This window comes from Leopardus geoffroyi, chromosome C1 (genome assembly GCF_018350155.1).
Source record: "Leopardus geoffroyi isolate Oge1 chromosome C1, O.geoffroyi_Oge1_pat1.0, whole genome shotgun sequence".
NCBI classification, from domain to species: domain Eukaryota; kingdom Metazoa; phylum Chordata; class Mammalia; order Carnivora; family Felidae; genus Leopardus; species Leopardus geoffroyi.
Window position 1 is genome coordinate 143,434,717 of NC_059328.1, and position 15,832 is coordinate 143,450,548.

Genomic DNA, 15,832 nt, shown 5'->3' on the forward strand with positions numbered 1-15,832 from the left:
ATCTGTTGGTCTCTTAAATGAACAAAGGCAATTTATTTGAAGTTTTGGCAATGGCTTATTCAGTACCTGAATTTGTGGTTTCCTTTAATTGCTAGAATCATTGAGTCCATTTGAATGTTAAGTTTTATATGTATTCCATTCCTATAAAATGTAAATAATTAAAATATAATTCTTCTATACTTTATTCATTTTATAAGTTACTATTAAACGCCAATATAAATATACTGCTAGAAAGTACATTTCCAGACTACAAAATCTGGATATAAATATTGGAAGTCTAAGTTCTCTAGTGAATTATAAAGGAAAGTGATTATGAATTTGTAGGAAGAGGATAATACCAAGCAGAAATGCACATATACATATACAAGCCCATAATTCTTCAGTTTCTTTCTTATCTACCTCCTGGGTCTGTTTGTATAATCTTATTTTTTGTTTCTTTGTTTTGGCTTTGGGATGGGTCTAGTTGTAGGTGTTTTGCTTAAGAGAGAATGAAATGGAATGTAAAGAATTTTTTAAAATCTCATCTGCAGCTAGCTTTCTTTTCTCTACTCTATAGTGGCTAACATTTATTGATTATTTGCTATGTGCCAGACAACTGATTCTTAGCTGTATAAGGGAAGATTCTATTTTTGTTTCCATTTTGGAGAATTGAGTGTTAGGTCAATTTTTCTACCTTCATACCCCTTCTAAATGACCCAGCTGGCATTCAAATGCATCTAAGTACAGAGCTTCAATGCTTAAACACTAACAGGAACCAAGTAAGTGCGTTGTTGCAGGATTCTTTATTATTGGAGAGGAATTCTTTAGAACCAGAACCAAATAGTATCTTTTTTATAGTTAATCTTTTAGGATATGGAAATAGTTCCATTATAATGAATTTACCTTTATAACCATATTTTTCTAATATCTTTTATTATTACTGAATAATATTTCTCATTTCCATTTTGATTTTAGAAATTTGTTGCAGTAGAACTTTATCCCAACATAATACACATTTAGTAATTCTTTTTTTTTTTTTTTTTTTTTTTTTTTTAAATTTACATCCAAGTTAGTTAGCATATAGTGCAACAGTGATTTCAGGAGTAAATTCTTTAATGCCCTTTACCCATTTAGCCCATCCCCACTCCCACAACCCCTCCAGTAACCCTCTATTCTCCATATTTAAGAGTCTCTTGTATTTTGTCCCCCTCCCTATTTTTATATTATTTTTTCTTCCCTTCCCTTGTGTTCATCTGTTCTGTGTCCTCATATGAGTGAAGTCATATGATTTTGGTCTTTCTCTGACTAATTTCGCTTAGCATAATACCCTCTAGTTCCATCCACGTAGTTGCAAATGGAAGATTTCATTCTTTTTTGGTGTCGAGTAATATTCCATTGTGCGTGTGTGTGTGTGTGTGTGTGTGTGTGTATACACACACCACATCTTCTTTATCCATTCATCCGTTGATAGACATTTGGGTTCTTTCCATGCTTTGGCTATTGTTGATAGTGCTGCTATAAACATTGGGGTGCATGTGCCCCTTCGAAACAGCACACCTGAATCCCTTGGATAAATTACCTAGTAGTGCAATTGATGGGTCGTAGGGTAATTCTATTTTTAGTTTTTTGAGGAACCTCCATACTGTTTTCCAGAGTGGCTGCACCAGCTTGCATTCCCACCAAGAATGCAAAAGAGATCCTCTTTCTCCGCATTCTCGCCAACATCTGTTGTTGCCTGAGTTGTTAATATTAGTCATTCTCACAGGTGTGAGGTGGTATTTCATTGTGGTTATGATTTGTATTTCTCTGACGATGAGTGAGGTTGGGTATTTTTTCATGTGTCAGTTGGCCATCTGGATGTCTTCTTTGGAGAAGTGTCTATTCATATGTTTTTCCCATTTCTTCACTGGATTATTTGTTTTTGGGATGTTGAGTTTGATAAGTTCTTTATAGATTTTGGATACTAACCCTTTATGGATATGTTGTTTGCAAATATCTTCTCTCATTCTGTTGGTTGCCTTTTAGCACATGTAGTAATTCTAACATTTCCTGTAAGAAACATTCTGGTTTTGTCAATAAGTTCTATTTTCTACTTATTTTTAAATTTTAAAATTATTTTGAATTCTTATGTTAGAGATGTCATCTGTTAATTTTCATTATATTTTGGGTCTCATTGATTGACTCTATGGAATTAAAATATTTATGCAGTTCTACTCCCTACATCATTGTTTTAGTTGAAGTACAGGTAATGTTGATCACCAGTTGGTTGATCACTAATTAGTTGATCACTACCTATTTTAATAGGTAGAAAAAAAACCTATGTAATCTCTTTCAAGTATTTTTACCTTGTCCATGCTACTTTTAATAGTTACAGAAATTTAGAACTGGAAGGGACCTTAAGTTAATCTGGTCCAGCCCTTCACCTGATAAATAGGAAATCTTAAGTGTGAGTTCACTTCTCCTGGTTCTGTCCTTTGTCCTTTACAGTGGTACCTCTTTTGTCTGTTGGTCCATTGCCACACTAAAAGCTTGGGTCAAAATTTACATTGTTAAGAAAACTTGACCTTGTTAACTGTATTGTTTGCTCTACTCAAATATTTTATATACAGTTGACACAAAAGCATTTTGAACAAGAGGGTATTTTAGGAAAATTAATCTGGTATAGTATGTTTAGGTATATGGAGAGAATATGAGTAGCTTGGAAGGAATTTCACCTTGAATTCATTTTCACATTCATAATTGAAGTAATAATTGTAGCAGATCTCTAAAAAGCAGTCCTGTCGTTTTCAAAAGTTCTTTAAGCCTATTACAGAGACCTTGTGAATACTGAAATAAAATGGAAGGTTTTCAGAGTTAGACATTTCCATTATATCGTACTGTGAGACGATAGGATTTGTTTTGTGTGTGTGTAGTGTGGGTGTATGTGTGTTTTCCACCTATTCAGTAGTATCGTCCAAATTAGAAATCCATATGGCATGACAAAATCAAATCAGCTTGACACCCACTTTTATGGGTTTGACAGTATTAATATTAACTAATGCTGACGTTTTACTTATTCTGGATAGAAACTTTTTTATTTTATATCTGATCAAGTTTCCCATAATATACTTTATTATATAGGATTTTAAAACCATAGTTATTATGCCTTATTGTTCTAAAATACACAATAGAGGAAAGGGCTACCCCTTCCTAAAAGTTTTTTTTTAATTTTTAAGTAATCTCTACACCCAGTGTGGGGCTCGAACTCACATCCCGGAGATCAAGAGTCACCTATTCCAGCTACTGGGTCAGCTGGGTGCCCCCGGAAAGTGCTACCCTTCATCAGGCTTATCATTCTTCTGAAATGTGATCTTTTTCTTTTCCTTACCTTTCTCTTCATGAAATCATAGAAAAACTAATGAGCAAAAATTGTATATACTCTACCCAACCTTCTCAAGGCCCCCGCCCCCACCCCTATGTTTTATTACTATTTGCCTACCAGTGTGTGATTGCTTCAGATTATGAAAATAAAAGGTCACGAATGACTTAGGACAGTAAAAAACATTTTGGAATCCTTAGTAGACTTCATGATAAAACTGAATGAAACAGCACATAATAGATGCTTTGGACCAGTAGGGTTTTTATTTTTATTCTGCTCAAGACAAGTAAGTGCCTTGTCTTACATATCCAGGCAAATTAAAATTAAGAATTTGTCATAGACTGCAAATACTGCTTGAGCCTCACACTGAGAGTGAGCCTATCGAGAACCTACAAACACTGGAATTGCAGGCATTTCCCCCTTTTAATCGAAAAACATGACATTAGTCTTATTATTTTTTTCTTAATATTCAGAAAACTTGTGGGAATTACACAATAAAACCAAAGAACTGAAAGGAAACTGCCTAAAATCACCAATTCTTTTTATTCCATGTAAATGTAAATATAATGACAGCTCTTTTAAAGTGATAATAAACTGAGTCTTGATTTCTCTACACTGGTAAATGAAAATCCATGATTAGGAATAAGCAAGAAGGAACTTGAAATAATTGTCAGTTTTGTTCCATCTGAGTTCTTAAAAATGCCTATTGGTAAAATGTAAAATCTCCATGCATATATTTAGTCACCTCTTCCCCCAGCCCCTGTATACTTACTCTTACAAACAGATCTGGTTTGGGATGCTGAAGTCTTTTCCAGTGTCTTTTTATTTCTGATTCTGTTTCCTTCTTTTTTTAAACTACTTTGTTTTTATGTTACAACTTTTCTGATTTCTCAGAATTTTTCTTTGCTCCTTTTGCACCTTTACTGTGTCAGGTGAGCTTAATATCAAAGTGTCAGTTTCCCACCAAAGTAATTTCGTTGAGCTACTACTGAGATTGCATTGAATTCATGGTTTCTTTTCAAAGTAATTGATATCTTTACAGTGTTGAGTATTCCTAGATTATGGTAGATATTTCTCTTCACTAAGATACTCTTTTAATGTCTTTGAATAAAGTTTTATTTTTTTTTAATTTTTTTAATGTTTATTTTTGAAAGACAGAGCATGAGCGGGGGGGGGGGGGGGGGTAGAGAAAGAGAGGGAGACACAGAATCCAAAGCATGCTCCAGGCTCTGAGCTGTCAGCACAGAGACTGACATGGGGCTTGAACTCACGAACTGTGAGATCATGACCTGAGCAGAAGTCGGATGCTTAACCAACTGAGCCACCCAGGCGCCCCATAAAGTTTTATTTTTAATTGCAGTGTGATTCACATAACATAAAACTCACCATTTTAAAGTGTGTAACTCAGTGATGTTTAGTATATTCTCTATCTTATACAATCATTATCACTCTCCAATTCCAGAATATTTCCGTCACTCCAAAATGAAAACCCCATACTTATGATCAGTTACTCTTCTATTATCCCCTCCTCCAGACCCTGGAAACTCCTAGGCTAGTTTTTGTTTGTAGATTTGTCTATCTGGGCATTTCATGTGAATAGAATCATACAAGTCCTAGAATGTGGTCTTTAATGTCTGACTTCTTTTACTTAGCATATTGGTTTTAAAGTTCATCCATGCTATAGCATGTATCAGTACTTTCCTTTTTATGGCTGTATTATATTCCATTGTATGAATACACCACATTTTGTTTATCAGTTGATGGGCATTTGCTTAGCTTCTACTTTTTAGCTCTTATGAATAATGCTTCTGTGAACTTTCAGGTGCAAGTTTTTGTGTAAAAACATGTTTTCAGCTCTTGAGTATACACCTGGAATGGAATTGCTGGATCATATAGTAACTCAACTCTTTGAAGAACTATCAAACTCTTGTATAGTAGCTATATCATTTTATGTTTGTACCAGCAATGAGTCAAATTTCTGACTTCTCCATCCTCACCAATACTTGTTGTTTTCTTTCTTTTCTTTTTTTGTGTTATAACCATCTTTGTGGGTATGAAGTATTCACTCATTGTGGTTTTGATTTGCATTTCTATAGTGAGTAATGATGTCTAGCATCCTTTCATGTGCTTGTTGGCCAATGTATATCTTCTTTGCAGAACTGTCTATTCAAATGCTTTGCCCTTTTTAAAATTGGAGTATTTGCCCTTTTTTTTTTGAGTCCTAAGAATTTATTTATATCTTAGATAGTAGATCCTTAGTAGGTATATGATTTGCAAGGGGCACCTGGGTGGATTAGTTGGTTAAGCATCCGACTCTTGATTTTGGCTCAGGTCACGATCTCATGGTCATGAGATTGAGCCCCACATTGGGCTCCACGCTGGGCATGGAACCTGCCTGAGATTCCCTCTCCCTCTCCCTCTCCTTCCCTTCGGCCCCTCCCCTGCTTGCTTGCTCTCTTTCTCTCAAAAAACAAAACATGATTTGCAAATATTTTCTTCTTTTCCTTGGATTGTCTTTTCACTTTCTTGATAGTGTCCTTTGAAGCAGAGAAGGTTTTAATATGATGAAGTTCAGTTTATTTTTTCTTGAGTTTCTTATCTAAGAAACCATTGCATAATTCAAGGTTGAAAAAATTTATACCTTTCCTTCCTCTTAAGAGTTTTAATTATTTCATGTAGATCTGGTCCATTTTGAGGTAATTTTTGTATAGTGTATGAGTTAAAGGATCAAATTCATTCTTTTGCATCCATTTGTCCCAGCACCATTTGTTGAAAAGACTATTCTTTCCCTCTTAAGTGGTCTTGATACCCTTGTTGAAATTTAACAGTCTATAGATCTATGGTTTATTTCTGGACTGTTAATTCTGTTCCATTGTCTATATGTTTATCCTTATGCCAGTATCATGCCATTTGATTACTGTAACAAGTTTTGAAATTGGGAAGTGTGAGTTCTCCAGCATTGTTCTTTTTCAGTATTGTGTTGACAATTTGGGGTCTCTTATCGCCATACAAATTTTGGGATCAACTTGTTCCGTATCTGCAGAAAAAGGCAGTTGGAAAGGAAAATTGAGGAATTGCATTGACCTTATAGATCAATTTAGGGAGTATTGCCATTTTCAAAATGTTGTTTTCAATTCCATGAACACGGGATGTCTTTTATTTATTTAGATCTTCTTAAGTAAAGTTTTATTTTTATCTTCATATGAGTCTTGCACATTATTGTTAGTTGTGCTTCTGAGTTTTTGTAGTCTTCAATATAAGGATATTTTAGCATTAAATATTTTTTTGGCTTTGTAAGTTTTTATTTTAATTCCAGTTAGTTTAACATACAGTGTTATATTAGTTTTAGGTGTATAGCATATTTTTTTTTTAATTCACTAATCCTGCTATATGGGAAAGTTGTTGATTTCATCAGGGATAAACAAACAGACCCAAAGAATAGAATAGAAAGCTTAAAAACACCCACACATAGATGCTTATGTGACTTAGGACAAAGGTACCATGGGAATTTAATGAGGGGGGAAAAGATGGTCTTTTCAATAAATTGTGCTGAAACAATTGGACTTCCAAAAGGTATAACATGAACATTCGCCACTACCTTATACCACATAAAAAATTAATTTGAGTTGAATTATAGACCAAAATGTGAAAGGAAGAGCAATACAACTTCCCTAAAAATGGATTATTTTCATAACCGTAGTCAAAGATTTATTGAAAAGGCCACAAAAAATACTAGTCATTTAAAAAAAAAAAAGGACTGTATTTAAATTAAGAACTTGTTCATCAGTGGATCTTATTAAAGAGTGAAAGGACAAGCCATAAACAGGAGAAGATATTTATGACACATATTATTGACAAAGGACTCTATAAACCAATAGAAAAATGAGCAAAAAGATAAACAGGAACTTCAAAAAAGAGGACATTTGAATGAACAGTAAGTATGTTTGTCATCAGAAAAATAAATATTCAAACCTCAACAACATAATCTGTAGACCCACTAAAGTGTAAAACACTGATGATGCTAAATGTTGGTGGCAGCGTGGAGCTACTGAAACTCTCAGATATTGCTGGTAGAAGTGTACAGTAGTCATCTACTTTGAGAAAATGTTTGATGTTTTTACTAAAGCCAAATTTACATCTCCCTTATAACCTAGCAATTCCATTTCTAGGATATATACCCATGAGAAATGAGTGCAGATGTCTCACACCCACCAGAGATGTGTAGCATCATGTTCATAGTATCCCTGTGTATAGAAGCCTCATATTGGAAACAATCCAAATTCTCTGTAGTAGAACAGATACATTTTGTTGTTTTTATACAGCGGGGTACTAAACTGCAGTACAAAAGAACACATGCTAATGCTACATACAACAACATGGATGAATCTCACAGACACAATATTGAGGGAAAGAATCCAGACACAGAAGAAGACATACTATATGAGGGCATGTAAGATGAACAGGTAAAACCAGGCATCGTGGTGACAAATGGTTATAGCGGTTATCTCAGGATTTGGGGGAAGGAAGAGGAACAAAGAAGCTTTCTGTGGTACTGGAAATGTTTTGTATTTGATCTGGGTGGTTGGTACATGAAGGTGTAACATGATATTCATTGATCTGTATGCATGTCAGGCATTTGCACTTCACTGTGTGTGTGTATACTTTAATTTTAAAAGTAACATGCATATATAGAGAGAGATTGAATAAAATAGGCACCATACTTAGACCCAATTTTTCAATTCAAAACTTGCCCTTTACAAGAGATGAAGGATGTTGACAAAGGGCAACCAAGATACCGTCAGTTTTTTACAGGACTTCACAAGTAAGTCATAGGAGAGGAAACCTGTGGGCAGGGGTTGTCTTTCTTTCCGGAGAGAAGAAAATCATGGTGAGTATTTTGAAAAGGAGTTTTAAAGCAAGTGATTACTCAAAGATTTTAAGTCTATTGCCTAGCAGTACATGCGTGACAATTGCTACTATGTTTCTAGTGGGGAGGGATATGGTGCGTTTGAGATGGTAGAAAGACTGAGAATCTGCTCTGGAGCATTTCTTTTTTTTAAATTTTTTTTTTTTTTTCAACGTTTATTTATTTTTTTGGGACAGAGAGAGACAGAGCATGAACGGGGGAGGGGCAGAGAGAGAGGGAGACACAGAATCGGAAACAGGCTCCAGGCTCTGAGCCATCAGGCCAGAGCCCGACGCGGGGCTCGAACCCACGGACCGCGAGATCGTGACCTGGCTGAAGTCGGACACTTAACCGACTGCGCCACCCAGGCACCCCATGGAGCATTTCTTCATTGCCATTAAAATTCCTTGCTTTCCCTGTTCCATAAGGGTCACTGAACATTCGAGCATGTATAACTCAGTAAAATTCAGTTATACCAACATTGTAAGTTTTTATAATTTCCTAAAGTTTGGTAAACTACTTCAGAGGTTTTCCTATTTTTATGGGAGTGCAGGGTCAAAAACTAGTGAAAGAGAACAATTAACTCCTGAAGTTCTGTTCCATGATTAACTTCATTTTGTTAGTATGAACTTAAATGTTCATGGGTCATTAATATTCTTTAAATAATGAATGACAATGCTGATAGTTTAATTTTATGATTAGCTTTCTGTTCACTAATCAGTATGTATTTGAAGGAATATTTTTAAGAAGTAAAGCATCTAGAATATCTATTTCATTTTACCATGTAGTAGGTTAGCGCAGCTAAGTAGATTAACCCTTAATGTCCATGAGAAGTATCTTAAACTAGTTCCAAGGTGAGTAAGTTGAGTGGAAAGTGTAATGATAATAACACCAGCTATCAGGAAGTATCAGGGCCTTCAGTAGTCTTAGATGAATGCAAAGGTGATGTTCTTTGAAGAGCGTATCTTCTTTGCTCCCTACCACAGATCTTGTAAGACTAGAATCCTTCAAATGTTACTTCAGATCCAAGTACCTCTCTGTCTTTGACCTGTTCTTAGGAAAGGAGGGGAGGAAATAGACATGGTGACCCTCAGTCCAGAGCTCCTACTACTAATGATTTTGGGCTCTTATTCCTGCTAGTGCACCTCCCTATGTGTCCTCAATTTGGATTGCTCCACTGAGGAGAAGATCTTCTGCCTCTGACACTAATTGGACATTAGCTTCTATTCTTTTTATCATGTCTCATCTTTATGAGGATAAGCAAAGAGTATTATTGGCAATAGTTAATGGAAGAAATCTTAAAGAAAATGTAAAATTACCGTAAAATAGAGGAATCAAACGTCAGGGGAAATCTGTGCACATAAGCAAGCTGGCACTGAGTAGTCGTAAAACATGAGACGTGCCTTTCCTGATACTTAGGAACTCATTGAAGGCCACTTCAATTAAGTAACCTATTGAGAACTGAAATGTCTATAAAAGACATAATCTGATTTATGACTCACATATGGAAAGTGCTGTTTTTAGTGTTTATAAAGAGTAGAGTTTCTTCACGTAATCCAAAGATGGAACAAACAGGACAGATACCTGAAATAATATGTATTTTTAGTTCTAAACAAGAGAACAGGGACACAGTGCTAATTAATGAAAGAGCATGTTTGTAATGTAACAAGATTTAAACCTAGAATTAGGTTATGATACACTCAGTGACTATGAGGCACAGTAAAGAAGTATAAGGGATTAAAAACATTTTGCTCTAAGTAATGACACTGAAAAACTGTATTTGATAAATAGGACAGTTTTGGCAGAGAACTTAAGGTCACTCTATTTATTAATCCTACAAATGTCTAATATTATTTTTTAACGTATTAATGTGTAAAATATTAGGGAAACATTTTTACGTTGTAAGCATTTTCAGTGAAAACTGATGGTGTTTCTGTTATTCCAAATTACATTTTCCTTTTTTCATTTTTTTTTCCCCCTAGGAAACTGACTGGACACTCTTTCCACATGGGCTATAGCATGGCAATTTTGAATGGCATTGTAGCTGCTTTTACTGTAGCATGGTGCCTCATGTAAACCTACACCGAAGCAATATTTTTGGCAAAACCTAGTCATGATTGCTTTGTAATCACAGGGAAGAACATCATTCGCCTACTCAGAAGACCAAGAAACCTGCTGTTCGTTATGTGGTTCAGATATATATCATATCATCGACATTATGGAGGACCATCTTTTGTTTTTGTTGTTTTTTAAAGGAGGACCTTCATAACCATCATTCTAGAGCTTAGGCATTGAGAATATCTGAGTATTAAGTTTCAAGTAATTTCTTAAAAGTGTAAGATGTTTACCTCATCTTTTTACTTTTGTATGTGTTGTCCTTATAAATTATAGAAAACATTTTAATGGAGATCAAACATAAAAACTTGAATACAGGGCAATGCTTACCTTGCTATCTATAATACTACATTTTTGCTAAGAAGTACTAGTAGTACTGTTTAACTGAAATGCAAATACTTCTTATTTATTCATTAAATGAGGAAAGCAAACAATGCCTACTACTTTGACATTTTATAGAAGCTACTTTTAAATCAGAATATTTAGTTTTCAGTAGTCATGTAATCAGTAGAAGGGTGCATTTATATTTTTTAAATGGGGTATAGTTCCTTACGCAGTTTTTGGTTTTTTTTTTTTTTTTTTACATATTTTCTACTACATACTGAATTTGTATGTTTTTAAAATTGTTACATTAGACAAATGTAAATGTTATTTTTTAGTTGGTGCAAACCTAATACCTACAATTTTAAATGAGTATTTTGTCTTTTAAAAAAAGCAAAACAACAACAACAACAAAAAAAAACCCACCAAAAAAGACAAACTGCACTGATCTGAGTTTAAAATTAAATAAACCTATTTTAGCAAAAAAGGACTGAAAAAAAAGTAAGTTACTTAAGCCATTAAAATATTAAGAAATTTGAATTGTTCACTATTTCTGTTTCCAGTTGCAATATTTGTCTTGGTGTATATATGGTTACTCCAACAGAACTGATATTATTTTGTTTTTAATAAATACAAATCTGAAATTTTTATATTTAGAAATGCTTGAACTACTTTGTTTTTAATCTCAAAATTCTAGTTACCAAAATAGAAAGAAGGTATTTTGATACAATGTATATATGTATAAGTTTTTTATATATAGTTTCATAATTTTCCTATTTAAATGTTCTATAATTGTGGTGTTAGTTTTTGTTTTCATAGCAATTAAGCTTAATTGTTCCCACTTCCTTTCTAAATACCTGTTTAGAAAGTCGCTTCAATTTTTAGAAAGATAGACCATTTAAAATGCTATTTTCTCTGGCCATGGAACAACTTATCTTAGGAAAGCATTGTGTAGCAAAACTACTTTATTCAGGCTAAATGGGAAATGAATATGTGCAGTATGTTCCTGTTATCTGCTAAGTGTTGTTACTGAGTAAATGATTTGATATTTCTAAAAGTCTTAACACTTTTTTACTACTCAAAAACGTTTCATTGGAAATAACAAATTGTGCTTCAATTTATCTGAAGTGTTTACATTAATATCGGGGGAGGTGTGTGTGTGTGTGTGTGTGTGTATGTATGTGTGTGTGTGTGTATGTGTGTGTGTGTGTGTACACTTACATACATATACAAATCCCATGGCTTAAAGTATTCCTTCTAAAGTGGTTGTTGAAATGAATTTCTTTTCACTCCCTGCCTTCCTCCTCATACCCTCCCAGTTCTTCCTAAGTTGAAACAAAATTAGTTTTTCTTTTCTCCACCCTTCAAAGCCCTCTCCCTCAAATTTGGATAGTCCTTCCAGATCTTTGTGTCATATGACTAGGAAAAATATTACAGTACATCTTCTATATGTAGGTATCTTTAAGATATATATATAATTTATAATATAAATGCATATAGATATATATCTATAAGATATTTCTTTTGGAGTGCTATTTCTGCTGGCCTAGCACTTCTTTTTCTTGGGAAGTTCCTGTCTCCAGTCCATCATAAGGTCCAAATATAAATCATCCTTCTTCCATAGCAGAGCGATTGGCTAAGGATAGGTACATAACCAAAGCTGGGACAGTCCTAGTTTTTCATCTCTCTTGGCCTCTGTGATCACAACAAGCGTGCCAGCAAGGTTGGATTTCAATGAAAAACCCTCTTCCTGGTTTATAGAGAATGTCTTCTCATTGTATCCTCACATGGTAGAGAGAGGGCTAGCTGTCTTCCTCTTACACTAATTTCATCATGGGGCCTCCACCCTAATGACCTAATTACCTCCCATAGGCAGGTAATTTAGAAATGCTGTTTTTTGGGGGATTAGAGTTTCAACAAATGAATTTAGGAAGGGGACAAACCTGCAGCCCATAAAAATATCCAGTATCAAAAGTAGGTTCTTTGAAAGATAGGTTTCTAGTAAAAACATTTTAAGAGGTTTTCTGTATTTGTTCATTTTCCCATTTCTGTTCATGTTCCTGATTGTATCAGGACCTTATATTGCCAACAGCAGAAACCATCTGACTACCTTGAGAAAAAGGGAGTTTATTGAAAGGATATCCAGTGGCTCTCAGAACTGGTGGGCAGGAACCAGGACATACTAGTGGTGGAAAGTACAGGAAGAGGAAGCAAAGAGTCTGCTTGATAGTGGGAGCAGCCTGGTCAGGATGATATAATGAATCCTTCCTGTCATTTTTCTTGTTCCTTGCAAGATTAGCTCAGGGTTCAGAGTCCTTGGAGAGAGTGCCCAGTTGGCCAAGATCGGGTCATGTGCCTATTCTTTTGGCTTCTGTAATTGAAGGTAACATCTGGAACTCTTCTGGGATGGGTGAATGTGTAATCAAGAAAAAAGACAAATGTTCACTACAGTTCACTCTTGGCTATTCAGTTTCCACACACATTCCATTCCTTTTATACTTAAATTTCCAAAAATACTCATACCCAACAGTGCAGCTATTGTTTACTGTATTCATTGCCAAGGCCTTTGGATTATGTTCATTTTTCAAGTTTTGCTACATTCTCATTGATGTTATGCAAATCATGCTAATTAAACAGTCATTTTAGTACTAACACAGACAACAGAAAGAGATGGGAAATTTGTTCAAATACATGTTACATATGACAGCAAGGAAATACAGGTGGAATTTATTGTCTTATTTAAGTGCCTTAGACTTTACTTCTTCTGCATCTATTCTTTTATTTTTGTTTTGGCTACTGCCTTGACCAACTATGTTTCTTCCCTGAGAGACTGACCAAATTTAGACAGGTCTAAGCTCTTGTTTCTTTTATCACTATATTTGGCAATGTAAGAATACCCCTCAGAGAATCTTCAGTTTTCCTTCCATACTCTTCCCTGCTCTTATTTGTGAAGCAACTGTATCATAAGGTTAAAACCCCAACTAACATGGCAACCCTCTTTTTTTTTTTTTTTTTTTTTTTTTTTTGCAAGATTACCTGGTGGCATAAAGAATCCAAAATTACCATGTGGCTGTGTGAACTTCCAGTTACTTTCAACTAATTTCTTTCACCTAACTCCTAAGTACTAAAATCTATAAAAACAGTAGAGTATGGAGTCAGAGGAACAAAAAGCAAATGTTTTATTAGAGGATAATTGGGTGAAATAGAGGCTTCTTAGTTCTTGGAGCTAATACAGGAATGGGAGAAGTAGCATTAAAAATCAGTTGAATATAAACACACTGCATTGGGAGTGTTGTCTCTTAGCTGGCTTCATAACTAAGTCTTCAAGCACTTTATCTTATGTCTCCTGTGTAGTAAGTTCCTTGGCCAGAACAATGCGTGGGAATTCATGATAATGTATAATTATTTAGTAAATCCATAAATGGTGGTGCTGCCAGAAATGTCAAGGGCAAAAACAAAAAACCCATATTGTGTATCAATGAGGACAAAACTAAAACATTACCTCTTCTAATGAAATGAGTTGGTTACCAGGGAGGTGGCTGACTCCCAAGATATGTTACCAGTAGAAGTGCTCTAGGCAAAAGCGAAGTGGGGAAAGTAGAGAAGGTGAGGGAGGGGAGGAGGCAGTTGCCAGAAAAGCCTCTGAAAGTGCAGTTCTGTTTGTACACCTTCCTTGCTATCTTGGCACTTTGTTAATACTCCCATTTAGCACTGGCTTGACAAGATATTAACATTTACAGAAAAGGTTATCTTGTTACCTAATTATTCAGGGCTTCTCTCACAGTGAGGGCTTTGCTGTGAGCATTAACATAGCTCAGAAACTTGCTCACATTCTGGGTCCATTTTAAGAAATCCACCTATATACCCCTTCCAACCTTTCTTAAGTTGGCACCAATCCTTTTCCAAGCACCCAAGAATCCAGCCAAACCCCAAGTTCACTTTCCATGAATATTCATAATCTTATTTCATACCATATCCCTTCAAGCCAAGGAGACAAAATGAACTGCTCAAGTCCCTAGGAGGACTGACTGTCCTCTCCTTTGCTGCCAACCATGAACAGGGGATTTAATGCTCCCCACCACCTCCTTTGTGGCTGGTAGTAACATAATACACAGAACCACCTATAAGTCAAGCTTGAATTTTTTTCCAACAAGTTATCTATACGGAGTTCTTGTGAGGTGATAGTTGTGAATTGAAAGAAAAGAGGCAGCATGGCAGAAGAGCATACTGGGAATGTGATCACACAACTTACGCCTTTAGGACTGGCTCAGGACACTTTTCTGGATGATAGAACTCAAAGGATTCACTTAGGTCAGTGATTCTCATCTGAAGGCAATTTTGCTTCTCAGGGGTAAAATACAACAATTTAATGAAATATTTAGAGACATTTTTGATTGTCACAATTGTGGAGTGCTACTGGCAACTAGTTGATAAACCAGAGATGCAGCTAAACATCTATAATACTCAGGGCACCTCCCCACAATAGAAAGTAATTTGGGCCCAAATATCAATAGTTCCAAGGTTGAGAATCCCTGATTTATATTTATTATGTCTAGATAATATCCTGTTTAGAATGGACAGCCAGGATCAAGGTTACCTGGAGTTCCAAGATCAGGTGTTCATTCTCCAAAAGACCAGATAGAATATGCTGTTTCTCAAGACGAGAGAGTTACTAGCCTGAGAGGACTTGTCTCTGTGCCAGTACCCATTTGGACCTCTGGCTGGCAAGGTCTGTCACAGACACTAGTCATTAACTACAGTGACCTTGTATATTATTAACGTTTCTCACATACTACTACTTCTGGTCAAACAATTCAGTTCACTTAAAAAAAAAAAAAATGCTTCCACAAAGGTTATATACAACAATGCTGTTGTTGAATTGGAAACTGAAACCAGACCACATTTGGCCATTTCAAGTACCTTAAAGCCCTGCGTACTGTCAAAATGGGTGGTAAGGTACTGAGTGTAGTGGTTGATAACCCACCAAGGGGAAATCAAGTTACTGCTACACAATGAGTATGGGCAAAACCCCACAGGCTCTGAGTTGCTTCCTTCTTAGACTCTCAAGTTAGAATATTTTAAATAGTCTTAACACAGGGGCTTAAATTCCTCAGGAATAAGGTTTTAGTCACCCCACTGGATAAAAAACCTAC

General features: G+C 35.3%; 1 protein-coding gene across 3 annotated transcripts in view; it reads left to right on the plus strand.

Moving 5' to 3' along the window:
- The window catches only part of ARL6IP6 (ADP ribosylation factor like GTPase 6 interacting protein 6), a 41,426-nt gene extending 29,626 nt beyond the window's left edge, over window positions 1-11,800 (plus strand). For 2 of the 3 annotated variants that reach the window (XM_045479862.1, XM_045479865.1), the window contains 2 exons: window positions 8,150-8,225; window positions 10,226-11,800. In XM_045479862.1, coding sequence (XP_045335818.1) covers window positions 8,150-8,225; window positions 10,226-10,261 — 112 coding nt within the window. In that variant the 3' untranslated portion in view covers window positions 10,262-11,800. The remainder of the gene's footprint in view (window positions 1-8,149; window positions 8,226-10,225) is intronic. The other variant, XM_045479864.1, reaches the window with a different exon arrangement.
- Window positions 11,801-15,832: the final 4,032 nt, after the last annotated feature.